The 26742-nt window shown below is 31.7% G+C and overlaps 4 protein-coding genes across 7 annotated transcripts; 3 read left to right on the top strand and 1 right to left on the bottom strand.

The window, feature by feature from the left end:
* Window positions 1-3321: 3321 nt before the first annotated feature.
* Window positions 3322-8502, top strand: LOC148204801 (bifunctional nuclease 1-like). Of its 2 annotated transcripts, none has more exons than XM_088097844.1 (11): window positions 3322-3592; window positions 3807-4112; window positions 4717-4887; window positions 5011-5060; window positions 5219-5275; window positions 5389-5454; window positions 5548-5622; window positions 7007-7125; window positions 7307-7398; window positions 7995-8049; window positions 8157-8502. In XM_088097844.1, exons 2-11 carry the CDS (start codon window positions 3830-3832, stop codon window positions 8161-8163), a joined length of 975 nt encoding a protein of 324 aa, XP_087953970.1. In that variant the 5' UTR covers window positions 3322-3592; window positions 3807-3829; the 3' UTR covers window positions 8164-8502. The 2 variants fall into 2 exon arrangements, with proteins under 2 accessions (XP_087953970.1, XP_087953974.1); XM_088097848.1 differs by having other exon boundaries at window positions 3813-4112.
* Window positions 8503-10262: 1760 nt separating this feature from the next.
* On the top strand, window positions 10263-15001 carry LOC148204802 (phosphatidylinositol/phosphatidylcholine transfer protein SFH8-like). Its single transcript, XM_088097774.1, has 14 exons — window positions 10263-10550; window positions 10876-11179; window positions 11391-11490; window positions 11635-11901; window positions 12003-12080; window positions 12189-12290; window positions 12426-12475; window positions 12572-12671; window positions 12764-12859; window positions 13012-13128; window positions 13225-13360; window positions 13766-14163; window positions 14544-14618; window positions 14707-15001. Exons 1-14 carry the CDS (start codon window positions 10517-10519, stop codon window positions 14725-14727), a joined length of 1878 nt encoding a protein of 625 aa, XP_087953900.1. The 5' UTR covers window positions 10263-10516; the 3' UTR covers window positions 14728-15001.
* Window positions 15002-17652: 2651 nt separating this feature from the next.
* On the bottom strand, window positions 17653-22031 carry LOC148204803 (inositol-pentakisphosphate 2-kinase-like). 3 transcript variants are annotated; one of them, XM_088097782.1, is made up of 9 exons: window positions 21835-22031; window positions 21662-21763; window positions 21341-21556; window positions 20657-20804; window positions 20255-20295; window positions 20004-20114; window positions 19228-19824; window positions 18227-18361; window positions 17653-17873 (listed from the first exon to the last, which is right to left on the bottom strand). In XM_088097782.1, exons 2-9 carry the CDS (start codon window positions 21761-21763, stop codon window positions 17832-17834), a joined length of 1392 nt encoding a protein of 463 aa, XP_087953908.1. In that variant the 5' UTR covers window positions 21835-22031; the 3' UTR covers window positions 17653-17831. The 3 variants fall into 3 exon arrangements, with proteins under 3 accessions (XP_087953908.1, XP_087953906.1, XP_087953911.1); XM_088097780.1 differs by having other exon boundaries at window positions 18215-18361; window positions 21835-22028; XM_088097785.1 differs by lacking the exon at window positions 20004-20114 and having other exon boundaries at window positions 18215-18361; window positions 21835-22030.
* A 1752-nt stretch (window positions 22032-23783) lies between these two features.
* On the top strand, window positions 23784-26333 carry LOC148204804 (uncharacterized). The gene is made up of 6 exons (XM_088097860.1): window positions 23784-23939; window positions 24116-24186; window positions 24309-24402; window positions 25588-25716; window positions 25843-25932; window positions 26084-26333. The coding sequence occupies exons 1-6, from the start codon at window positions 23826-23828 to the stop codon at window positions 26180-26182; spliced, it is 597 nt and encodes a 198-aa protein (XP_087953986.1). The 5' UTR covers window positions 23784-23825; the 3' UTR covers window positions 26183-26333.
* The last annotated feature ends 409 nt before the right edge of the window (window positions 26334-26742 follow it).

The following is a 26742-nucleotide window of genomic DNA, read 5'->3' on the forward strand; positions in this document are numbered from 1 at the left end:
TATTTATTATTAAGTTGTTATGTTTATAAAAGGTTATATAAAGAGTTAACTTATTTGAGTAAAACTAGAGGTGTTTCAATCCAATCAAACAAATTGAAATTGGTAAAAGTTTTAAAAAAGTGAAAACTTATCAAATGGTTGATATATATATATATATATATATATATATATGTTCCGTTACTATAATAAAGGGGTGCTGAAAGAAAAATCTTCATTGGACTTTATTATTTTTTCACTTTTGATATTTGTTTAACTAAATATGTTTTTATAAAATAATAATCATAATCAAACCATGTTTATATTTCAAGGTAGATAATGTGTTTTATTTGTAAAAATATGAAAAATGACATTTTAAGAATAACATCGCATTTAAAAACAGTGAGACTCGATTTTTTAATATTAAAATAATTTAGTATAAATAATTTTGTTATGAATGAGTTTCATTATTTTAAAATAATTATTTCTCTATCAATCACTATTTTAGAGTTATCTAACTTCTCTTTAGGGGTTTCTTTCTCTGCTTGTTTGAAGATCGGAGATCGCAAGGGTGATCCTTGAGTCAAGCTTGCAACTTTTGTTCGATCAGTTTCTCAAATAGAGTAAGTTGATTTTCTATTCTTTCTTTTGTTCTGTTTTGTTTTCCCTTGTATGTGAACTATATAGGGTTGCATGTGATGTTTGAGTCATATTTAATAGTTTCTATTTATTAGTAGTCTTGATGGTATTTTTGTTGTTCGTATAAGGATATTGAGTTTCTTGTGCTTTTGGAGCTATTGTAGAATTTCTAAAGTTGTTTGGTCATCCTCAAAGTAAGGAAAGCTAATTGCAATATTTCGAAGTTATTGATAATTTAAGATGTGTATATGCTTGTTGAATGGTATGATATAGCTTGAATTGTTGAGTTTGTTATGTTGATTGTTGTATATTGAATTTCTTGTTTGAGTTGAATTGAATTGGAAATATAAGAAGTTGATCAATTGAGTGAATTAGTATGTGGCTTGACATTAAAAAATGTTTTTTAACCAAGTATTGAGAAACGAATGCCACATTGATCATTTGAATAGGTTTCATTTTCACAAATCATTGATTTTTTACACATGTTGATATTTGATATATCATTGAGCGGTGACAAGATAACATTGAGCGCCAATTCGTTGTGTAGGCCTGAGAGCATTTTAGCACCAGGCCACTAAGCATTAGTCTTGTAATGCTGAGTGTACATAAGTGTGAATGCTTCTGCGTTGAGTGGTGCGAGGCACCGTTGAGTGCCATGTTTCACTGTAAGTTTGAAGCATTTGGTTCCAAGATGTTGAGTAACAGGAAGTGTCATTGAGCGCGACTTTTGAGAGAAGAATGACATTGAGTGGTAAGACTATTGTTACCTTTTATGAAAGGTTTGGCACGTTGAACGTTACCTACGAAAAACCTAAATGTTGGGTGTCATTTCTAAGCACCAATGTACATGTTTTGGTTTTATTATTCCTTGGTTGCTTGATATATAATTTACAATGCACTTTATGTACGTTTATGAATACTATGGTGTTTTAGTGAATTGCGATATTGTTGTGAATATGAGTTTGTTATGGTATGAAAGAGATGATGAAACATTGATTTTTAGGGAGGAATCATGTGGAATGTGTGTTTCACTAGGATGTGTCTTGAGGTAAGGATAGTTTCATTATGTGTAACCATCTTGAATTCTACCAATTATTCATACTCATGTAAAAGAGGATGATTAGGTGGTGAGAGTGGTTGGAAGTACAAGGTTCTTATGACTGTGATAAAGACTAATCTTGTGTGTGTCAACTTGGTAGAATAACTTAATACAATATATCATCGCAAGTGCATGACTCCACTAGTTTAACTTAATATCATGTATCCAAATATTGAGTATAGTGTGAGTATTCAAATGTGGTATGATTATTTTGATGAATGATAATATATTTATGTTTGTTTTATGAAAACTTTTTTATATATTAATTTATCCGGTTGCTTCTTTTAGGTTTTTTTTATCTACATATTTTCTTTTATGATAATCACTTGAATGAGAGAATAATGATGTATATTAATAATGGAAAACAACCATTGAACAAAATAATTTCTCTAATTGTTTGATAATTTATAATGTACTTTTTTTTAATTTTACTTTATTAATCGTTTGAAATTTATATAACTTTACTTTTATGTTTTCAAACTTCATAAAATTATCTGATATATAAAATTTAAAATAAATTTAGATGAACTATATAATATCTTTCTTTCATGTATATGCAGATAAAGTTGATATTAATATATGGACCACCATGAAACAAAATTATAAGAGATTTGTTTTGAAATAAAAAGAAAATAAATTTTTGATAATAAAAAAAATATAAGATATTTTCATAGGCATGATAAGGATGTTGATCATAACACCTTATCCACATCATGCGACAAATGTTTGCACACGTGGTATCTCCAAACTCAAACTTTCCCGTCTACTACAGAAAAACCCGTAATTGCCCTTTCTGTTTGAAGCAGTAACTTTTTCATTTATTTCATAATAATGAATATTTATAATTATGTAAACTGAGAGCAAAAAGTCACTTTAAACTTAATTTATCATTATACCATATTTGTAAGATGAGAATTATCATAAAAACCAAGAGGTAATAAATATATAGGAATTAAACCTTAAATGTAAATGTAAGTCAATAAATTTATGACAACTATTAAGAAGAAAATGAATTTAAACCTAATTCTTTCTCATAATTAATTGAAAATTATCTATATATATATTAGTCTAATCTTTAATTAATAAAACCATCTTAACATCAATAATCCTTTTTTATATATAGATATAAAAATTTATAACCAAAATTTTACTTTAAATAAAACATTTACAAAAAAAACTCGATTAAAATATCTAAATTACATATCACATGATTATATATCCTACATCCTGTTGCTAAAAAAATGCTAATCTATAACAAATCCTTGAGTGCGATCGATTGTTTTTTCAAATAAATTTGAGTTGAAATATTAAATAAATTATATGATTTTTTTTTCTAAAAAAAATATTCATTCAAATTATCACACAGAAATTAATATTCTACCTTACAATTATATTTACTGAGATGGATAATTTAATGAATAGAACGTTCTAATCCACTGAGGTTAGTGTTTTCTTCATTGTAAAATTCCATTAGAGAGTATTTTACGGCAGAAAAAATAGAAAGTGAATAACCGAATAGAGGATACAAGAGTAATTTGGACCTTCACTCTCTCAATATATATACTTTCAGTTCTTTGCTTTCACATTTTTCTAAAAAGAATCTCTTATCTTCTTCGTTCCCTTCTTCCATTCCTCTTTATCTATCTAAACCTCGATTTCGTATTTCAATTCCGTTTTTTCTTTTTTTTCGTAAACTCCTCACTACGATATTATCCACTATGATCCATGATTAATTTAATTTAATTATATTTATTTCAATTGTTTCTGTTTCTGTCGAATTGAAGAAAATCGCCGGCGCCAACAACACTTGTTGCGGTGATCGATCGCGATTGTGTTGTGTAGTATTGACCTAAGAGACCTGCATATCTTCTATTCCAGGTCTGAACTAACTTTTTTTTTCTTCGTAATTAACTGCTAATTGTAATAATCGCGTGATAAGTTTCGAACAAAATATCGTGGAAGAATTATCTGGTTAAGGTCTTGTAATTGCAATTAATTTCCCTAATTTAGAATCGTATTAACATTAATATAATTCGGTTATAACCTTGTTGTAATATAATTAACGCATGTAGTTTTATTCGTTGGTGTGTAGGACCAGTTCAATAGGTTTGGAGAATGAATTCTGTGCAAGGACCAGTTGTGTGCCCTTCTGTCCGTGCCAAACAGGTAGCGCCTATGATCGGAGGGGTGAAAATGAACGTTAGACGCATGAGAAGTGAATTTTGGGGTCTCAGTGGCGTTAAGGCTAAACCTGGTTTTCTTTCTTGTCGTATAAACACGGCAAAATGCAAGACTGTGCATTGTAATTTTAACTCACCCTCGAATGACAGCGGAAGTGCTGCCGGTAATTTCAATGAAAATGATGAAGACTATGTCACCTCCAGTGTGATTGAAGCTGGTATGTTTGACTAGGATATTTTCTATCTATATCAATACATTGCAATAAATAACTTTTTTTTATTCCTAATGATACATCGTTTTTTGTGTTTGATCTTCTGTTTTGATCTTGTAAACCATTTTTTTTTCTTTCAATCTTTATATTACATGATTTTCATTTTAGTTCGGGTTAAAGTTTTGGCCGATTGTCTAATTTGTGTTGATCACATTATTACTTAACAACATAGGTATGAACTAAAATGAAATAAAAAAAAATTGCGAGACTTAAACCAAGAACTTTTATAAGAGGACTAAAATGAAAAAAATTCATATTATAAGGACTAAAATGTTATTCAGGCCAAAAAAAATTACATTAATTAGTCTGTTCACTTGTTTCAAATTGGCAATATCAATATTGCCATAAGCTGATATTATCAATGCAGTGCATTGTTTCTAAATAGCATGGTTAGATGGATAATACTAGTATTGAAGTATAATACCTTAACTGAAAGGTGAGTTTGGCCGACTGAATGTCTATAATGCTAGTGCAAGAAACTCTGGCAAACAGTGTCTCCTCCCCATTTGGCTCTTATGAAATACACTTGTTCTGTGATTTTGTTGACTAGTTGAGGTGAAGAGTGGATCAGATGGTTTCATAATCAAAATGAGGGACGGTAGACACTTAAGATGCGTCCATAACAATCCTCAGGGAGGGCATCTTCCAGATTATGCACCACATCCTGCTATTGTTCTGAAGATGGAAGATGGGACAGGCCTACTTCTCCCCATAATTGTTTGTATGTCTTTCATATTCTCTATAAGTTTTTCTTATTGTTATTGTGGAAATTAGTTCTTGGATTTCATTTTTATAATTACATGTATCATACTGTCGTAAGTTTCTGAAATTTCTTTATTTGCAGTGGAGATGCCCAGCGTCTTGCTAATGGCAGCAATACGCAATGTTCCCATAGTATGTTATCACAGTCAGTTGACTGACCCTCACACATCTGAATACTTCTTCTTTTCTTTGTTCTTCCAAAGATGTGCAATTAATCAAATACTTTACCCAAGAGATTTTGTATTATCTAATATGGTCCATGGGTACTAACTATCTAGCTGCTATATCAGGCTAGGCCTACTTTATATCAAGTAGTAAAGGAGATGATTGACAAGATGGGTTATGAGGTATGATTCTGTTTATCATTATGCTTACTCATGAACCTGATTGTATTGTGTTCTTTCCATTAGATTCCACAATGAAATTAAGAATCAATTTGTGTCATTTCCTTCTTCTACAGGTTAAACTTGTCAGAGTTACCAGGAGAGTTCATGAGGCATACTTTGCCCAGTTATATCTTACAAAGGCATTTACTTTTTACTCTTTCCTCTTCCCCCCAACTCAAAAAATGAACAAAAGCTCCAAATGTTATATGATAGTTATATTTTATTTCGTTTAGGTTGGAAATGCTGCAGAATGTGTAAGCTTTGATCTAAGGCCTTCAGACGCTATCAATATTGCAGTAAGATGCAAGGTAATAGTCGTAAACTCAGTGTCTGAATAATCACCCTGCATTACATTGCATTTTATTGGTTTGGTTAGTAGTTGTTCACCCCTCTTGGCCCCTGCTGATATTTTGGAAAAAATGAGTGGTTGCAGGATTTTTTTTTCTGACATTTTTATTATAACAAAGGTTAGTACTGGAGACAGTTTTTTACCCTTGGATTCACTGTTGTATTGTTTTCACTGAGTTCCTAAAGTAATGTTAAATCAAAGAATACATTAAATACAGCCGAACTTGTTACTCCAGAGTCATAGACTCCTACAGTTCTCTGTCCAATCTACTAGGATGCAAATATGCATGTGTTCTATTATGTAACTGCTCTTAACTTATGTCTTAAACTGCTAACATGATAACTAGCAGAAACACTGGTCTGCTTGTTTGTCTGCATTTCTATTGCCTTAAGTTTGCTATATATTATAGCAATTCAATGTTATTTGTCTCTTTAACCTAGACGTGGTGGAAAAATTATGAATCTACATTAAAATTTTGCATCACATACAGAAAAAAAACCTCTCCAATGAATAAGTAAAATAATTTGAAAACAATATTTACAGTAACAAAATCAAATAGTAAAAAGTAGAGCAAATAACATGGACAATTACTAATATTGTAGGTTAGTCTATTACTTTTGTGGAGAATCTTTGTTCTAACTTCTACAATTTATCCTCTTCCATTTACTTATAAATATAATTCATAAAAACTGGTGTCGGAAGAAAAACTTAAGTCTTCTGGATATACCTTCAAATAAAAAATGTTTAGAGCAATTTTAAATTTTGTTGAACCAAGAAAATTTATTAGAGAAACAAATGAAAATAAGAGAAAGGCACTAATGAGAAGAGAAAGATCTTTGAGCGAAAAGAGAGAGATGACATGTATAAAATAAAAAAAGATGACTGAGCTTACAAGATATGAGAGATATTAAACACATCTAATTATTACGTTAATAAGTCGCTCAGCAGTTTCATCTAATTATTATTATTTTTGTTAAATTTTAAAATTAAAGTGTATTAAAATTATTTATTTTTAATCGGGAGCTTCTACATTTAGAAATAAATAAAGGTAAAAAGGTTCTACAGAGTGTTACACCAAAGACTGGGTATTTATATATATTGTTAGAGTTATAAGTTATACACAAATAATTGCTTCTGGCAATTATTATACCTGTTTAATATGTAATTACTTTTACTCTGTTAACAACTGCCATAACTGCCCCTAAATCTCAGTTCCTGTTATAGACTATTTTATCAAATTCCAAAGTTCTAGTTTCATATCCTTGGAACCATTGTTAGATTGTTTTGATTGAAGGCCAAACCCAAGGGATTATCTAGATCTCACTAGTTTACATCTGTTGTAGGTTCCAATACAAGTCAACAAGTACCTGGCATACAGTGATGGTATGAGAGTAATTGAATCGGGCAAATTGTCAACACAGCTTCCTGGTATGGATGGCCGATTATTCACTGAAATGGACAGGTAAGTTTTGTGGAAAATATACAATACTGTTATAAGGCTATATAACTTGTCTGCTGTTGTGTAGTTTCTGTTCTTTGTAATTTTTATTCCTAAAACATATATATCTTGGAATAAGTATCTTCATTAGTTCTTCTTCCATTGTGATAAAACATCTTCTCACTAAAAGGGGATTTAATTGCAGGCCAAGTGGTCAACCTTGTGTTGAGACAACCGAGTTCAATCTTTTGCACAACATGTTGAAAGCTGTTGTTGAAGAGCGCTATAAAGATGCTGGTAATAATTAATTATTGTTATTGTTTCTTTAATCTATTTATTTTGTTTTAATGATTTTGAGGTACATCTTTTTAATGTATGACGCTTGACAATAGTTCTTTGGACGGTGTATGTGATTGATGATAGTGGTAGCCAACATGTAGTCAATGGTATTGGTTTGATATTTTTTGCCCTTAGTTTCTGGAGTGGCATAAGCTTGTTAATTATCTCTTGATTGAGGATCCTCTCATGTTAGTGTTCTTAAAATCAAGATTTTTTCTAATTAGTTGCACGAGTGGTTCCTAGTTCTTTATTCTCATCACCAATATGTAGTCTGTAAGCATTTGGCATCATCCATCAGTTTTAGTCAAAATAAATTTGTATGCCATACGCCCTTGGTATTAAAAGTAGGATAACTGGCATAGTTGAAACCGCTTAAATTATCACCAGAGCATGCTTTTGCTGAGCATTTATAAGTTTCATTTTTATCTGTATCTTTATATACTTTTGAAGCTTAATATGTTTTCGGAATCAATATTACATTTGTTATTGACTGTAGTATTAATTGTACGCCTCTGATGTTACTTACACATCTCATGTTTTTTATGCAACCCCAGCTGTGTTCAGGGACAAACTTAATCAACTTAGGGCGGGAAAAAACACGAATAACAGGTTTGAAGCTCTTATATGACATGACAAGTTAATGTTCAGTGAAAGAATTCTATGCCCAAGTCGTTTAAACCCATTCCAGAACGTTGACAACTTTTATTTTGTTGCAGGTTCTGAATGCTTTAATTGTAAATACAATCTTATATTAGAATGGCGATGGGATTCTGGTACAGCTGAGCTGATTGCGGTCATGTCTCTCCCTTCTTCAGTCTATAAATGCTTACATTGTCTGTGAATAATTGTAAATATTCCTAAACATTAATGTTAAAGCAATCACGTGCAACTTTTCACTGCTTTTCGCAGACTTGTTTCAATCCTCAAAAGATTTTAATATGTAATTTGGTTTTTTATCCATGGGATGCAGTATGCGATTGATTGATGTGTTTCCCTGTATTATTAAAACATTTGGGATGGTTAGATAAATTAGTGTAAATATATTACTCAGTTACCAGTTAATTGTGCATTTAGTTTACTTGTAAGTAAACTAGCTACTAGAGAATTTTAGATGCATTTGTACTCTAGACCATCCTGTGCTTATTCAATTGGATTCGTTAACTGAATTACGCACAACAATCACTATGGACAAACACTTTTGGTATATTTACCGCAGCTAATTGTTCCAAAGAAGGAAATCGTCTCATTACAAAATTTTCTAGTAATATATGGACGATTTCTCGACAACTTTACAATATATTACAAACAGAGTATTATATATTGTTCTTTTCTTTCTAGAAAGATTCTTTTCTTTCTAGAAAGAGCAAGCCAAGTGCCTTACGGTTGAAGGAAAGTCCATGATCACAACTTGCACGACGATTAGTAAAACGAAAATGTTTATTAATTATATTAATTCTATCTTTACTTGGACTTGAAAAAACCGAAAAAGGAATCATTGCGTGAATACATAAGGTTATGATTACAATTTCTTATAATACAATAATTGGACTGGACTTCCATTCAATTGACAAATCATATTACACGGATTATATAAAAATGATTAGAAACACTTAATGGTAGTCAATCTCAATCATACAATCATAGGTTATGAAATAAAAATAATTAGTGAACCATAAAAAGGGGAAAAAATAAAGTTGACGAGGAAGGCGTAGATAGATAGCATAGCACCAGGCAACCAACCACCACCGCACCGACGGCCAATTCCCGCCAAGTTAGAGATAACAATAATGGTGGACTGACCTCAAAACAAGGCAAGGTGGCTAATAATGCAACAATGGTGGGACCCCAAAATGAAAAGCCATATCATGTGAGATTCCTTTCTGTCTTCATAATTTCAAATAATATTACACTTTTATTTTATAAAAAAAGTTAAGTAGTAATTTAACTTGTATATTTACATTTTTTATTCATTTTTAGTTTTTATATTTGCTTTTTACTTTAATTTTTATTTTTTCTATAAAAAAACTCTTATGTTAAAATTTAAGTTATTACGAATTATAATGAGTTTTTTTTAAGAATTCTTTGATTTTGATAAATGAAACTTTTTAAGTAAAAGATATTAATTTTGACACACGTAAAATCTAAATATTAACACGTGATATTTCAAAACAACATTAACGTCAATTTTATCACATTAAGTCTTTTTGATAAATAAGAATACAATTGAATAAAAGTAAAATATAAGACAAAATTTGTTTATTTTGTTATACACACTATTGTATAAATATAACATTTTTTTCTAAATTAAAATAGAAAATTATATTTATTAATGCAAAATTAAAAAAACGAGTTGTATGATGAAAAATGTTGGCCTCAGTATATTATTATTGGAATCACGAGATATCCGAATCCTAAAAGAATTGACCATGTAAAACAAGAAAAAGATTATGTCAATAACTTGTAGATTTAAACTCTCTCATTACTTTGAAGTGATCTAAAACTGAACACTTCTTACATTTAAACGTCACCTCCCATCTTAAATTTGCTACTTTGTATCATATGTAAAAATGTCACTGCCAAACAATATTTGTATCATCCAATATTAATGTAATTTATGTGATTTCTTTTACATTAATTACCTATCACTAAAATATCTTGATAAACCAAATTATATTTATCATTAAAGCCCTAAAGTATAATATAAGTATTTATTTAAGTGACGAGTCTCATGGAGAAATGATTGAGTGCAAAAACATTTAAATAATAAAATTGTATGAATTTGACTGTCTGGCTGGCTGAGAAGGTAGCAACCTTCTCTGACTTTAGATTTACAGTTTGTGAACCATTTTCATCTTCTCTTCAATTTCTCTCTTTTTCTCCTTTGCCGACAACTTCTATCTATCTTAAACGAACTTCTGTCCAATACAATAAAACATCATAATTATCGTAATCTTTTCGGTTTTCGGTTCTGGCTTAGGTTTCTGTTCCACTGAATTGGTTTTATCTGTTGGGGCCTTCATTTTCATGTTTTCTTTCAACCACAGAACATCTTTCGTATTCATCTAACAGTCTTCACATGTCAGGGCCGCTTGATCGGTTCGCACGTCCCTGTGAGTACCAGTATCTTCGTTTTTTTCTTTTCACAATTTTCTCAATTCTACGCAAAAATCACTTCTTTACGGATTCGATCATCTTGTTTCTTTCTTTTTTATCTGCCTCACTAAATCGACTTCAATTATGGCTTAATTAAGCTGAATTTAATTCAGTACTAATCCAATAGTGCATGCATAGATTTCACAATTGAGTAGTACGTAGTGGTTTGATAATCGATCTCTTCGGATTTGGCTTTGATGAAGAATTTAAAGGGAGTTTGGATCTAATTATGAGCTTTTGGAATATAATTGGAATTAATTGTGGTGAAACTTTGCTTGATAGGCTTTGAGGGGTTTTCTGGTCATGATGAAAGGAGGGAGAGAAGATCGGATTTAGAGAATTCAGAGGATGATCGGCGAACGAGGATTGGCAGTTTGAAAAAGAAAGCAATCAATGCTTCAAGCAAGTTCAGGCATTCTCTTAGGAAGAAGAGCAGCAGAAGGAAGAGCGCGAGCCGAAGCAATTCGGTCTCCATTGAGGATGTTCGAGATGTTAAGGAACTTCAGGCAGTGGATGCTTTTCGACAGGCACTTATGTCGGAAAGCTTGTTGCCGTCAAGACATGATGACTATCATATGTTACTAAGGTTACTGTCCCTTATCATATATATTGTTAATTTGTCATGTCTTCAGTAACTACAACTCATCTATAATAGATTGGTTTTAATCATGGCCTTCATTATTTCAAACTACACAAAAAGGTCATAACATTTTGATTATGGCATATGTTGTTTGCATAAAATGGTATCCTTGCACGTTCATAATGTCAGGCTTCTAACACAGATAACTTATTTGCAGATTCTTGAAAGCAAGGAAATTTGACATTGAGAAAGCAAAGCACATGTGGGCCAACATGATCCAATGGAGGAAAGAGTATGGTACTGATACGATTATGGAGGTGAGTCATTTGAATTGAAAAATATATTTATCTTATTTGGTTTTCATCTTGGTTGATCATGTTTGATTTGATCAACTTTACATTTTTGTTTTCTGAAGATTGTTAATGCTATAAATATTTCTGGTACCTTGTCTTTATCTTTAGGATTTTGAATTCAGTGAGTTGAATGAAGTCCTGCAGTACTATCCACATGGTTATCATGGGGTGGATAAGGATGGAAGACCTGTTTATATTGAAAGGTTAGGCAAAGTTGATCCCTGTAAGCTTATGCAAGTGACTACCATAGAAAGGTATTTGAGATACCATGTGCAGGGTTTTGAGCAAACGTTTGCTGTTAAGTTTCCTGCATGCTCTATTGCTGCAAAGAGACATATAGATTCAAGTACAACCATTTTGGACGTTCATGGTGTGGTAGGTTGCCTCTCTAAATGGTCTGCAAAGTTTCCTTCTACTATTTTAATTTATTGTAGTCGATAATTAATATGGGTTACTATGCTGCTTTATGCTTTCAGGGTTTTAAAAACCTAACCAAATCTGCTCGGGAACTCATCATGCGGCTGCAGAAAATTGATGGTGATTACTATCCCGAAGTATGCAACTTTAGTGATAACTATTTTTCTTGGTGGTTTTCAATTCTTGATGGTTTCTGAACTTATGCTGCTATCTCTTCTGTTCTAACCATACAAGTTTCTGTGCAGACATTATGTCAAATGTATATAATCAATGCTGGTCCTGGTTTTAAGCTGCTTTGGAACACAGTGAAATCATTTCTTGATCCCAAAACTACTTCAAAGATAAATGTACGTGTTAATTATGTGGCCTGTTATTCTTTCTGTTTTAGATTTCAAAAGGATTTCAAAGACTAATCATCTTTTACAGTTACCAGAGGTAATCTTATTGGTACAGTTTTAACTGATACTTCAATGTTCCATTAGGTTCTTGGAAACAAGTTCCAGAACAAATTACTTGAAATTATTGACGCGAGGTAACTAATCAGTGGTTTTGGTAAATGATGTACTACTTATCAGTCAACTTTTATATAGTTATTTGGAAATTCTGACTATCTGTGTGTTTTTTTCAGTGAGCTGCCAGAATTTCTAGGTGGTAGTTGTACTTGTATAGAACAAGGTGGTTGTATGAGGTCTGATAAGGGTCCATGGCAGGATCCAAATATTTTAAAGGTTTGCTGCCTATCATGTAATATTTAGACTCTGCTTTTCTCGAAATTTTACTATGCTTCTGTGACTCAGGTAGAACAGTTGTGTGCATGCAGATGGTTCTCAGTGGCGAAGTGCAATGTTCAAGGCAAATAGTAACGGTTTCTAACGATGAGGGCACCATTATCGAATGTGACAAGGCATTTCCAATGGTATAGCCATTTTAGACACTTCATGAATGAAAACTTTCAGATTTTATAATTCTTATCAGCTCTTTCTTTGAATTTTTACTCAGCCATCCATTCTTCATGAATGGGAGAACGTTTTTTGATTCTTATCAACTCTTTGTTTTGGATCTTGTTAGCCAATTAGAAGTAGTGATACATCAACAGCAGAATCAGGATCTGAAGTTGAAGATATCACTTCTCCCAAAGCCAGTGGAAATTATACAAACCCCAGATTAACTCCTGTTCATGAAGAAGTAAGTCATCCTGAAATTGAAATTGTTGCAAAAAGAAAGAAAAAAATGGAAAAATGTTGCAGTAATTGAAATACAACTGCATTGATGTTTGCCCAGGCAAGGCTGATTGGTAAGGCTAATCTCTCTGGCGGTTTCTCTGAGTATGATGAGTTTATTCCCATGGTTGACAAGGCCGTTGACCTCGGATGGAAGGAGAAACAAGTAACAACTCAAAACTCGAAAAGTTCAACAGGTTAGAGACTTGATGCATATTCCCTGAAGTTGTTGACTCTGATATGCTCTCATTTGAACTGGCTTTCTCACGTTTTTTTGAAACAGGAACATATTCTTTGCAAATTCAAAATATTTATTGCTGTGCTTAACAATATAAAAGATATAAAAGAATTAAAATATTCCAAGATTGTGCTTTACACTTTTTTTCCCATATATTTGCATTCATTGATGGGTATATCCAGTGCATTAGAAAATTGATGCAAAATATTCAGCACTTGGCTAAGAAAGAAATTGTTTCTTTATAGTGAAAAAAGTGAGAAATTAGTACATTTTCGTTTACATAAGTTAAACAAATTTTGCTAGGTATCAGATTTTAAGGTTATCGGCATCCTAGAGAAGTGAAATTGTAATGTATTTGTTGCAGAAAATTTCCTGCTGAGGACTGGAAAATCTGGTGGAAAGTGTGCACATATCTGGATTGTTATTGTGGGCTTCTTTGTTGGCATCTTTGCTCTTGCTCGTTCACTAGCATTTCATGTGACTAAGAGAATAAAGGACACTAAATTTGATTCTACCAAAAATACATCTAACATGACCATTGACTCAATAGCCAAGGAAGAATCTCGCCCCCCATCACCTGTTCCTAGATTAACAAAGACAGAACTTGTCTCATCTGCTTTGAAACGCCTTGGTGAGCTCGAGGAGAAGGTTGACATGCTACAGTCAAAACCAAATGTGATGCCATATGAGAAAGAGGAGCTGCTGAATGCTGCTGTTTATCGTGTGGATGCATTGGAAGCAGAACTCATTGCTACAAAGAAGGTAAAACAATTACTTTTCTTTTTGCAAGTCTCAATTTTTAAGAAAAAGATTTGCATGCTTGGCTATCATTTGCCATTGAATTGGTCTGCCCACCAACTACCTTCTCATGTATAATTTTCTGATTGTGAATGTGAACTTGTGCATATCATTATTTTCTTTTGATGGTGCTAATATATTATCCCAAGACATGAAATTTTTGGTAGTGCACTTGACTTGCTACCATATTTTCAATTCAATACATGACTCTTAGCTTAGATTTTTCATTATCAGGATCTTTGTTAACAAACTTTAAACCTGCTTCTGTGCTGTTGATTAAATACTTACGGCATTGTTATTCATTTGTTTAATATAAAATCTGATGTATTATATTTCCTAAACAGGCTTTATACGAAGCTTTGATCAGACAAGAAGAACTTCTGGCCTATATAGATCGTCAGGAAAGAAGTAAATTCGCGGTATGTAAACAAATTTGCATCTTTTATGGTAATTGTTACTATCTTGATTCGGAACTCTTAAAAATGTAGTCCAATCTTTTTGTTACAGAAAAAGAAGTTTTGCTGGTGAAGAGATAACTGTACAGAACGGAGCTGTTTGGCAGATTGACGGATATATATATATATATATATATATATATATATATATATATATAAACTTTTTTCCTGTCTGTATATTTTACCTGTACTTTTGTCTTCGATATGGCTTGTTGTCTGTTTTCATCACAAAATTCTTATATGATGGAATTCTTCTTACACGTCTACTTTTCTCTCACCCAATTTTAAAATACATGAATTTGACTGCTGAATTATAGCTAAGTGTATGACAAATAAAGTTTGATTCACCTTTAAGTGTAGAACTCTTTTATAATATTATCTATGCTTTAAATATCATGTTAAAATTGAAATAGCACCAAAGAAGTGAAGACAGTAAACTTAATTCCATAATTTTACAGCAATATTATCTCGTTCATGTATTTTGATCTCAATTTTCTTGGGAAAAATGCTCCATTCTTACTAATTGAAAGAACAAGCAGATTTTGTACTTGTACGTTTATATCCACTTATATAGTATAATTTAATTAAATCTTTAGTTGATATAACAGCTCCAATGCTAAAGTGGTTTGATAGTGGTATGATAATATAAGAAAATGAAGAATTATTTCATTGATAATAATTACACCAATTACATTCTCATTATTCTGTAGAAAACACTCAGACCAATATAGGAAATGACAAGTACATATAGATATCCAAGCAACCTTGTCTCAACAGTTCTTCAAGAAATTTACAATCTGCCAATGAGGTTTAACAAATCTTAATTGGATCTAACAAGCAAGGTAACATAACATCCCTTTTCTCTTCCTTTTTCTTCTCTTCTTTCCTCACATCCTTCTTATGTTGTTTCTCTTCTTCCTTTGAGGAGCCAAAACTCACAATTGTTGCTGATTTTCTGAACTTTCTAAAATTCTTTATTATCCTTATTGGATCAGCCTCACCAACTACTGTCACTGTGTTTTTGTCTGGGTCTAGGACAATGGAATTAATTCCTGCAACCGTTGCAATTAACTTCATCACCTTTCTTTTGCACTTTGAACACCCAAGTTCTACTGACACCACAGTTTTCTGCAACACACAAGTACTTGAGATAAGTTATTATACTTTCCCTTACAAAAAGCACATAAATCTTACACCAATGTGAAACAAAACAGCTCAAAGTACTTCATCCTTCGGTGTTAAGTGTAGCACTCTACGAGGTGATAGGTCCTAAGATTTGTTTGTTACATTGAATAACACAAATAACTTTATCATGTGGAAGTTTGTACGGATATGAAACATAAACCTTAGACATGGTTGTGGAGTCTATAATCAGCCACAATTCCAGAACAAGCAGGTACATAAACAAGAATCAAACTTTATTATTCCTGAATAAGCTTTCATGAATTTATGGCACCATTTTCCCCCATGTTCTACTCAAGAAGTTTAGTTGAACAGTAAATGTAGTGTCACTTTATCAGTGCTGGCAGTGGTTGGTAACTAGTGACATGCATGTCCGAAAAGCTTTAAAAGATGTCTCATATTTAAGTTTGCTTTAAGCCTCTCAAACTCTTGAGCCATCATGCCCTCCCAAGTGAACTGAATGCAGTCAAAAAGGCACCTGTCTGTAAATTTACAGCATGTGTTTTTGACTCTCGTGGAAATTGAAGGACAAATGAAGCACAATCATTGCATGTTCATAATAAATTCTAACAGTTACAAGAGAGTTAAGAAACATGTAGATGAAGAGGAGATAGAACCTAAAACCTCTTTACTTGCTGATTATATTCAACATGCACAACATCATGTCAAACCAGAGTCTAAGACTTTTTTTTAAGATAAGAATATGCCAAGTTTTATATAATGATGTGATATGGTTGTCAATGGCATCATCTACCTCATCTAACTACAAAATTTATATTAATTACTGATAAAGGGAACATTTTATAACTTCTGTAACATATTTTGTTTCATTCACTGTTTTTCTGTCTAATTTTTGAAGAAAAATAATCATGTAGAAATAGTATAAACAGAGAGCTTTTTCTTTGTCGTCTGCAGTATGAATTGGGTGAATTTTTTTCCTTCATCTTTTAGCATTCTGGGTATGTTGGTAACCATTCTGGACTCGAATTTGGATGAAAGAAGTGATTGAAATACTTTATGATTTACAAGTTCCCCCATAAGTACTTTTAAGAAAGAAAAAAAAGAACTTTGTTTTACAAACTAATTTTAATTTATAAAAATGATTTTCTGTTGGCTCCTAGTTATTGTGTGTTCAAGTCTAAAATAAAGCTAAACAAGCTTTAATGTGGTGGGGAAAACTTAAAAATAAACATAAGCGTGAATAAAAGAATAAGATAAAAATATTTGAGAAATAAAAATAATTATCTCGCAAGAATTAGTATGAATGATATTATTCTCCTCGTTTGCATCTAGTATGAATAAGTTAGAAATTAACTAATATGACTTGTCAAACATAACCATAATATAATTGTGGCCATGAAGTTTGAGGAACTAAATAAGATCATAATTAATTCATTATTCTCAATCTTATCTTCAAAATTAATTAATAATTGAGCTAAGTTAGACTTACATGTTACTAGTTCCCATTATTAATATTTCCTACACAACTTGTAACCAAATTTGAAGTGAAATCTATTTTAGGTTATCTTCTACAAAAATAGATGGAATTTATCAAATTAAAAGCTTTTGATGAAAATAATTATTAAAGTAATTAATAAATATAAAAAGTATTGAAAATATATATTTGTTTCTTGAAATTGATTGTGGTGTGTGAGATAGACATTGATATGATTAATTAAATCTCAACTGATTCAAGTCGTTTCTCTTGTTCCAGATTTACTACCAAATCAACCTTATAGATAATAAAAATGACTAGATTGATAATTCATAATAGTGAAAAGTCATGAGTATCTTAAAAAAACATTCAACTAAACACTAGCAAAAGTCAAATTCAAGTTTCCTGAATTGGAATTATCAATCATCTTCTAAATCACTATTATTTTGTCTGTAGAATTCAGTCTTGAAAATTAAAATCCCAGAAATATCTTTCCAAAACACCCTAGTTTCTCTCTTGAAAGGGACCTTTTAGAACCGTTACTCCTGCTGTTTGGTCTGCTACATCTGCTCCACTAGAGCAATCCCTGTAGCAGGCAGAGGCTGCAGTGGAAATAAAAATGGGAATTTATCATGATAATAAATAAGCTTCCAAAAACCAAAGTATTGAGAAGAACACTAACACTAAATATGTTCTTTCAAAAAGGTTATCAGGAAGCAACGTAATACAGGGACTAGAAGAAAAATAAAAATACAAACACACTCATAAACAGAGAAATCTGACAGCCCCAACATTTACAGAAAATTGAAAGTTGTGGTGCAGTACAGCAAACGAGAAGAGTAATGGAGCAAAACACGAGTTGTATCTTACACCTTGAATAGTATTACTGCATTTTTTGGAAGTAAGAGAAGAACACCATCGAACCTATTAAATATTAACTTACACCATTACATGCCTTCAAGCCTGTCACCTCATTTCTTCCACGATCCAATTTGATATTTTGTCTGTAGCGGCTCACTATCTTCTTATCTAACTCATAGTAGTCTCTAACTTTACTCAAACGCTTTAAATCAAGGTCGATAAAATATACCTAATATAGATCAAATTGCAAATGAACTCAGATGTTCCATGTATAGAATTACAGCTAAAGCTCATTTTTATATAAAGGAGACCATAATTAAGAACCATATCATTCAGATTATGATATTCATGATGAAAACTTTTGTATGTTGCTATTACTTTTTCTTTAACAAAAAATAAGTGCAATGAGTACAAGATATTAACTGCTACTTTCTCAACTAATGCAAATCAAGTACATAAATATAAACCAGAAATCATGAAGGAAAAAAAATAAATTCAAAGGTTCAAACAACCAAAGGGAAACAGAAGGGATAGGGTTCTATAAATTTGAAATCCATTTTACCAATGGAACCATAGGCAATGCCTATTCATATATTAGAACTTCTTTAAAACGGAAATCATAAAAATTATGTCTGATAAAAATTGTTTGACAGTTTCTTTTAAGAGGCACTGTTTTGTTTTGGATTAGTATTACGGTGGAGATACTCTCCAAAACAGCTGTGACTGGAAGAGTATTAAATACCTAAATACATTTTGTCTTCTCCTAATTTTAACCTCATCCTTTCCTAATTTAAACTCCATTTAGTTTTACAAAATCTGTTCAGTAACTTTAGATACTTGGAGCAGTTGCACAATACTATTCACCAAGCCCATTATTGTTCAAGGTGAATTTTACAATTTTCACCAAAAAATTCTGAGTGATAGTTAGAAGTATATGTCCATAGCACCTACAAGCCAGTAGCTTTTGAGAAGCCTCATCATTCCAAAGCAAGGCCTTAAATCAAATGAATATCTTAAAATGAACCAAACTGATTCATGCAAGCACAATACACCCAAAATTCCAACAAATAATAACAATGAAAGATTTCTGCCTACCTTAAAATCAAAGGTCTGCTTAGTTGAATCAAGGTATACATTATTGTACACCAATCCAGAATCCTCCTCATTCCTCGGTCTAAAACACAACATCAAACTGCAGTCTTTTGCAGTTGCTGCTATCAGGTAGTCCTTTACTATTCTCAAGCTTTCATCAAATGAAGCTGAATGCAAAGAGGCATACATTTTTGCCTGTTCTTCACTTAATTCCTTACACACCATGCACTGTTCAGAAGTAATGTTATAATATGCATGGATGACTCCTTCTATGTCAATACTATCAAGCTTCTGAACCTCCAGGAGCTTATCAAGAACTCCTGACTTTTGCAAAGCCTCAGCAACAAGAGTAAGTAAGTTCTCTGTGCACAGACCATCACCAACTTCAATGACTGACTTAAGCTCATCTTCAAACTTTTTAGCAATACACTCATCTGTATTTTTTGCAACACCCCCTAGACCTCCAAGTATGAGAGAGCCATTTAAAAATACACGGAAATTGTTTTGAGGAGTTATAAGGAGACCTTTAATAGCTTTCTGAATTCTTTCCTTGGATCCAGAGAATATATCAAGTGGATTGTACTCACTTAGCCGTGATATCTGTAGACATATTCAAAGAATTTATGGCTCAGATTTAATGCTAAAAATAATTGAGATTGGCAGTCATAACGTCAATCAAAAGACACATAACTAAAAGCTGAGCCAGGAACTCATGAAAACAAGAAGTATGAACCATGTAGCCACTGGATAAATGAAATGTAAAATCATGTGGGATGTACCTCTCCATGATGCAATTTCAGTATTTGGTGCATTTCAAATCGAGTTATTCTCCTTTTGATAGCATTTCCTTCAGATATGAATCTTGAAAATGGAAGGAATCCACATTTGGGCTACTTTTTGAGATAAAATACAAGTTATTGTTACAAACAAGCAAAAGACAAAGACTGCGAGGAAAGGGGTGAAGGTGAGATGAAGATATTCAATATAAGCTAAGGTATTATTTAAGGAGAGAAAAATGTGGAGACTATACCTTTATCTCAACAGATATGCAGGGGCTAGGTCTTGGACTTCCTGAAATGAAACAAGAAGCTTAATACAAAGCTTTCAAAAATCTGTGAAGTTTACGTACTGACTTCTCACACTTGAAATTGATGATATATGTTGGAAATCTCAAATTGACTAGAGGTATGACCAAATTGTAGTATATAGGTGGATGCAGACTTTATCTTACAAACTTTTGAATTAGATTTAAGGTTTGTGAGATTAAGTCAAGCTTATTGTCTACTTTCTTAAAATATCAGATAGGTATGATACCTACTTTCTTAAAATACCTAAGATAGGTATGATACATTGCTACTACATATTTGATATTTAAATTAAAAGGGAAAAGAGAAAAATGTCAACAGGTAGAAGCAAGATCACATATAATTACCATGAGCAAAAAGTGAATGATCGGACATGAGAAGGCCAAAATCACACTGTGTATCAACCCGCGCAGCATCAACTCGCCACACAGGACGTTGACCAGTAACATTCTTCTCAACCAACTCAAGGAATTCCCTGGTCACCAGGATGTGCATCTAACAATACCAAAGAGTAATAGGTCAAGGATCACAAACACAATCAAAAACTTTCTCACTCGACATCTTAGCTACTTCATCCAGAAATCAAATCAAATCAATCAACCCATTTTCATCTCTAACAAAATTGATCAGAATGGAGACTAGCAATAACTATCTTAAAATGGTGCGTCAGGCAGTACCTGATTTAAAACCCTAGGTTAGAAAACATGATAATGATGAAAATTGATTTGTTTCCATGATGTGTGATAATCATTAGCTTTTCTAGTCGTTTTAATTAGAACAATGGTTCACACTTTCCTAATTACAGCTCGGATTTAGACCTATCTCAAAAGCTAGTTCATTAAGTGAAAATTGTCTCCCACTTTCAAATACTAATGTGATCAAATTAATAGTCAAGGAATGATCTCCAACACATGATGATAAAAATTAACACTCTTTCAGTCAATAAAACAACTTTCAATTAGGGGTTTCTGACAAAAAGTCTAAAAGAGAGACAATGCAACAGTCACTTGCTGACATACATACATACATACCCCAGCATCAACATAGTTGGAACCAAGTAAGGGCTTCATGACATGCTCCACATATAGTTGACCAACAATTTCCTTGTCAGAAGAGGAAATAAGTTGATCCACATTTTTCCAGAGGATTCGTTCTTGAGGAGTCAAAGCTATGCTATTCCTCACACTCACACCATTTGACTCCAATCCATTCTTCGGAGCCTTACGTAAGCGGATCACTTTCCCAATCTACACACACAAAAATTCAAATTAAATTTTTTTTGGGACTCATCAATTCAAACAATTCAGTTACCAGAAGCATAAGAAAGAAAGAAAGAGAAATAAAGAACACACAAAAGAAGGAGAGGATCCAGCGTAAGCGAGCACAAGATTAACAGCTCCTTCTCCTCTGTAAACCCAATCAGCTGCATCCTCCCCTTTCAAAGTTAGTGGCATCTGTTTCACATGCAAATCTTGTCAAGCATTTCATCAAACACTAACACCACAATCCAAAGAAGAAAGAGTACCTTTTCTTCAAAAGGGAGAAAAATAGAATGCAGCCACCACTCCCAAGTTCTAACCACAGGAACAAAACCAATTTGACAGAAAACGATGCTAAATTATGCTGTCTTTGATTCTGTTCGAAAAGAACAAATGCTAATATTATCTTAGTTTATGGTCTAAACAATAAGAAGGAGAATGATAATAAGCAACTCTGGAAAAGAATCATATGCTGTCTCTCCGTGAGAGCTTTACGTGTCAATGCTCACAAACAAATTATTCCATATTACTCAATATCATTAATCTTTCAAAAAAAACTTAAATTTTTTCAATCATTAAGAAAATTAATAATATTTAAGAGAAAACTATGGAGAATCATAATGCTATTAATATAGACCGTAAATGTATCTTGGCAGTACAATTACTAGTATTAAATACCCAATTTTGAGAAAAAAAAATGTTTCGTGCAAATATATCAAATATTAAATGTAACGTTATAAAATTATATATGAAAATAAAATTTTATAACAAGAGTAGATTTTTACTGAAAAATAACAGAAAAACATATTAAAATATGTAGAAACATTTACCTTTGATCGGATTGAGTAAATATTTATAAATGATATTTTTTATATATCAAAGTTAGTTTATGTATAGTTAAAAATAAGATAAAAAAAATAGAAAAATGGCAGAGTTTCTACAAATTTATATCACTTCGATGGTAAGATATTTAATTCTTTTTTTATCAAACGGTTCATGTAATTCGAACTTAGCAGGCACCATACTAAAATTGAAATAACATAGACAAAATAAATTATGATTATTGAAATAAAAAATATTATAAAAAATATTATGTAAATAGTTTTTTTATAAGTAATTATTTAAGTTTAAAAAAATAGTTGATAAAAAAAGTAAATAACTGTTATATAATAAATAATATTTGAATTTAAAAATATAATTACCAATATAACATTTCATTTAATAATATAAAATCACTGAATAAAACACTATAAATTATGATAGTATGTAACGGATAAATATAAAATGCACAAAACATTTATATAGTTATTTACTGCAATAACTATAATAACATAAAATATAAAATATGTACAGAAACAACTTAAACTAATGAAGTTGTTTAAAATTAAAGAGTTCTTATACTTAATATTTAAGATAAAATTAAATATTTACGTTTCAAAATTTTTTCCTTCCATCAAAGATATAACCGCACTTATTTCATCATCTGCTCATACTATGAGATGATCATTACAAAAGAGAAACAACACAAAAAAAACAAAAAAATGTATGATAAGCCAGTGTTCAAAAGAAATTTCATAAAACAATATAAACATATATCATATTAATTCAACATGTATGACATTCGACAACCATGAAAATATTAATACAAGGTTATCTGAGTACATGCTTTGACATACATATTAAATATAGATATGCATTCATAGTAGTATTTATACCCCGTAAAGTCCTAAATATAGGGTTTATTACTCTATTACTCACGAGGTTAATCTTTTCCGACCTAAATCAAAAGTATAAGANGCCAGGAGAATTTCCCATCTTTTCTGTACAAACTATACGTTTTCAGATTGTTGATTGCTTTCAACTATTGCGTATACTTTTTATATGTGATGAGATTTAGGTGCCACCTTCAACCCTTTTACTACATAAAGAACTAGCCAAGTGCATATAACTTCACGTGGGCAGCATAGCCATTTCCTATCTTTACAGTGTATAATGGCTGTGGGATGACTAAGATTATTATTTTTTTGTTTCTTTTTATCTAAAAGTTAATGAAAGTATTTTTCTCCTCTAAAGTGAGGATACTTGTAAAGTAAAAAAGTGAAGGCCCACTCACAATTAATTTAAATTAAAGTATAATTATTAATTAAATCACTTGAAATTGACAGTTGTTAGACCCACATTCTCTCCTTACATTACAACTCTGCCTACTTTTAGACGAGCTATTTAGTGTAGGAAAATAAGTCTTGAGCGGTTAGAAATGGTTATTTTAACATACTGTGGTTTGTTCATTTGCTTTCGTCAGATGAAGAATGGAAAGGAGTTTCTCTTAACAGACACTGTTGGTTTTATTCAGAAGTTACCTACTACTCTAGTAAGAAAGATAACTCTCTTACCAATAATGTTGTTCTTGATGTTTTTTTACAAGAAATATGCTTTTGATATTTTTATAATTTCTCAGAGCTCAATTTACTATCAACTTAACACGTTGGTGTAGAAGTTAGGCCTAAATTATTAAGTTACAAAAAACTCTTTTTCTGTTTTCTGTAGGTTGCTGCCTTCAGAGCCACTCTGGAGGAGATATCGGAGTCATCGCTGATGGTGCATGTGGTTGATATAAGGTATGCAGAAGTGAAAGTACTGTGAAAAACTTACTTTTTAGAGAAAAGGAACTTAGTAAACCCAGTGGTGGCGACCTACACCGTATTTCATTAAGGTTTTGTTTTTTTTTTTTTCATTGCAGTCATCCCCTGGCCGAGCAACAGATAAATGCAGTTGACAAAGTGTTGTCAGAACTAGATGTATCATCAATTCCAAAGTTGATGGTCTGGAACAAGGTATTGTAGATCATTTTTGTTAGTTTCCTGTCTGAAAATCGTGTATTGAGTTTGCATATCTCCTTTTATCTTTTCTTGTTTTGTCAAGACATTAAGGTATTCCTTGGACCTTGACCTCTGCTGTCCATCCAATTTATTGCTTGGTTAGGAATTTAGTTACATTTTTTAAGGACGTTTCTATTCTTAATTTACTTCATTGCTATTTAACCTTTCAAGTTATGTGAATGATTTCTTTTTTGTGTGTTTCTTTGTCAATGTATTTTTGTTTTTAATATAAAGAAATGGTTATGTCCTTGTAACTGTAAATTATTTCCGTTTCCAACTGAATATTAAAATTTAAAATTGTTCCAAAACAACCATACAAATTGGGTTGTAAGTGACTTAAGCTACGTGGAAGACTAGCCTAAAAATTTAAACAATCGAAAGTGGATGGGTGAACAGACATTTATTGAATTTGTTATAATTATGAAATCATTTTGTGTTCTTTTACTAAATGTTTTAAGCTTTTTGGGATAGTTGACAACTGATACGGTATCAAATCCTGTATGACTCGTGTGGACGTGGAGTTTGTCATTGCTACCCTGATTCTAAAAGTAAAAAGAGTTGAATTTTAACAAAGGGTAGATGGATCAATGCAATGTCATACGTCTGCATTGAACAACTTAGCTTTTTTAGGATAGTTGACTCATTATTAAAACCAGAGGGAATGTGTCTTAAAATCTAGATTTTTTTTAACCTTTTAATTGATGTCGTTTCTTTTTCTAATCTTAGACTTTCTTTTTCCTTTCATTTGGAGTGTTTTCTTAATTGATATCTTATCTTTTTTATTAGCACTGGGATATAAGTCATATAACTAGAATGGGTTGAATAAATTCCAGGATTTAATGATTTGATTTCAGTTCAAAATTGGCTGTCTTTCTTTAAAGTTTGCTCAATTCACTTCAATGAAATTCTTCTTGAAATGTGTGCTATTTAAGAGGATTGAGGTCATATTTATTTATCCTTCATCAACAAGCTTAACTGTGCACCCAAAATTGAATATAGTACAACATGAACTCTAGGTTAATCATTATGGTGCATCTGACTTCTTGTTGCAGGTTGATAACGTTAGTGATCCCCAAATTGAATATATTACAACATGAACTCTAGGTTAATCCTTATGGTGCATCTGACTTCTTGTTGCAGGTTGATAAAGTTAGTGATCCCCATAAACTCAGGCTAGAAGCTGAAAAAAGAGATGATGTTGTATGCATATCTGCTATAAGTGGTGATGGTTTACAAGAATTTTGTAATAAAGTTCAAGACAGGCTAAAGGTACACAGATGAAAACAATCTGAATATAATTCAAAACATACCATTTTAGTATTTGATATCATATAATCAATTTGTTTGAACTTTGAACTACTTATATTTGCTAATAAAAAATCTATTCATTGGCAGGACTCCATGGTTTGGGTGGAAGCCTTGCTCCCATTTGAAAATGGAGACCTTCTCAGTACCATACACCAGGTTGGAATGGTTGAGAAAATTGTAAGTAATATATACTTTTGCCCATTAACCAATTATGGAATTGGATTTCCCTTTCTGTTTTAAGCTAGGAGATTTTACATTGTTCATCATATGATGGTTTTGCTCCTTGTTATCGTTGGACTTCCTTATATTTTATCTTTAATTTATATAGGAATATACTGAGCAAGGGACATATATCAAGGCACACGTGCCCCTGCGTTTTGCGAGAATGCTCACACCCATGAGGCAACTGTGCGTATCGCGACCTTAACTTTCTTTAATATATCTAGTTTTGCAGCATAAGATGTACAAATGTATGTAATTATTGAAATCTTATTCAAAAGAATGGGATGGCAATGCAAAATGTATTTATAACTAGAGTTAGTAGTCATGCATATCCAATTTAGATTTGTATTCTTTCATGTTATTTGGTTATTTGACAGGGCTAAGTTAAAAGAGAAAAACAAGTTACCCTACAAATTTGTAACTAAAATGCATCTTTGTCTCGTTAACGTGATCATATCATGTTACCCTAGAAGCATCACATAATTCAAATCCACCTTATTCTTTGTTTTAATTTTAAATATTATTTAATTATTAAGTCGTTGTACTTCGTAAATTCCTAAGGCATTATTTCACCAACAGGAATGACAAATAACTTTGTCCCTTAAGCACATAAGTAAGGGGAAATAGTTGTCAGGGATTTCAACTCTATACGGAGGGTTTAATCCTTAGCTCCCGACCATATCCTGGATTCACCCAAAAATCATTATATTATCGCATTTAAATAGAAAAATTTAATGTTTATGATAATATAACACATGAGCAATA

The sequence above is a fragment of the Vigna umbellata genome, chromosome 1 (assembly GCF_029865625.1).
Source record: "Vigna umbellata cultivar VRB3 chromosome 1, Vumbellata_1.0, whole genome shotgun sequence".
NCBI lineage: Eukaryota > Viridiplantae > Streptophyta > Magnoliopsida > Fabales > Fabaceae > Vigna > Vigna umbellata.

What these genes read in the sequence shown, in the direction of transcription:
- LOC148204801 (XM_088097844.1), top strand. Translation starts at nt 3,830, where the DNA reads ATGAATTCTGTGCAAGGACCAGTTGTGTGCCCTTCTGTCCGTGCCAAA. An exon ending in TTGACAAGATGGGTTATGAG is followed by an intron (nt 5,276 to 5,388) that starts GTATGATTCTGT and finishes CTTCTTCTACAG; the next exon opens with GTTAAACTTGTCAGAGTTAC. An exon ending in AGAGCGCTATAAAGATGCTG is followed by an intron (nt 7,399 to 7,994) that starts GTAATAATTAAT and finishes ATGCAACCCCAG; the next exon opens with CTGTGTTCAGGGACAAACTT.
- LOC148204802 (XM_088097774.1), top strand. Translation starts at nt 10,517, where the DNA reads ATGTCAGGGCCGCTTGATCGGTTCGCACGTCCCT. An exon ending in TAACTCCTGTTCATGAAGAA is followed by an intron (nt 13,129 to 13,224) that starts GTAAGTCATCCT and finishes ATGTTTGCCCAG; the next exon opens with GCAAGGCTGATTGGTAAGGC. An exon ending in AACTCATTGCTACAAAGAAG is followed by an intron (nt 14,164 to 14,543) that starts GTAAAACAATTA and finishes TTTCCTAAACAG; the next exon opens with GCTTTATACGAAGCTTTGAT.
- LOC148204803 (XM_088097780.1), bottom strand. Translation starts at nt 21,763, where the DNA reads ATGCCACTAACTTTGAAAGGGGAGGATGCAGCTGATTGGGTTTACAGA. An exon ending in TGAAATTGCATCATGGAGAG is followed by an intron (nt 19,825 to 20,003) that starts GTACATCCCACA and finishes ATATGTCTACAG; the next exon opens with ATATCACGGCTAAGTGAGTA. An exon ending in GCTTGAAGGCATGTAATGGT is followed by an intron (nt 17,874 to 18,214) that starts GTAAGTTAATAT and finishes TTTCCACTGCAG; the next exon opens with CCTCTGCCTGCTACAGGGAT.
- LOC148204804 (XM_088097860.1), top strand. Translation starts at nt 23,826, where the DNA reads ATGGTTATTTTAACATACTGTGGTTTGTTCATTTGCTTTCGTCAGATG. An exon ending in AGAAGTTACCTACTACTCTA is followed by an intron (nt 23,940 to 24,115) that starts GTAAGAAAGATA and finishes TGTTTTCTGTAG; the next exon opens with GTTGCTGCCTTCAGAGCCAC. An exon ending in AGTTGATGGTCTGGAACAAG is followed by an intron (nt 24,403 to 25,587) that starts GTATTGTAGATC and finishes TTCTTGTTGCAG; the next exon opens with GTTGATAAAGTTAGTGATCC.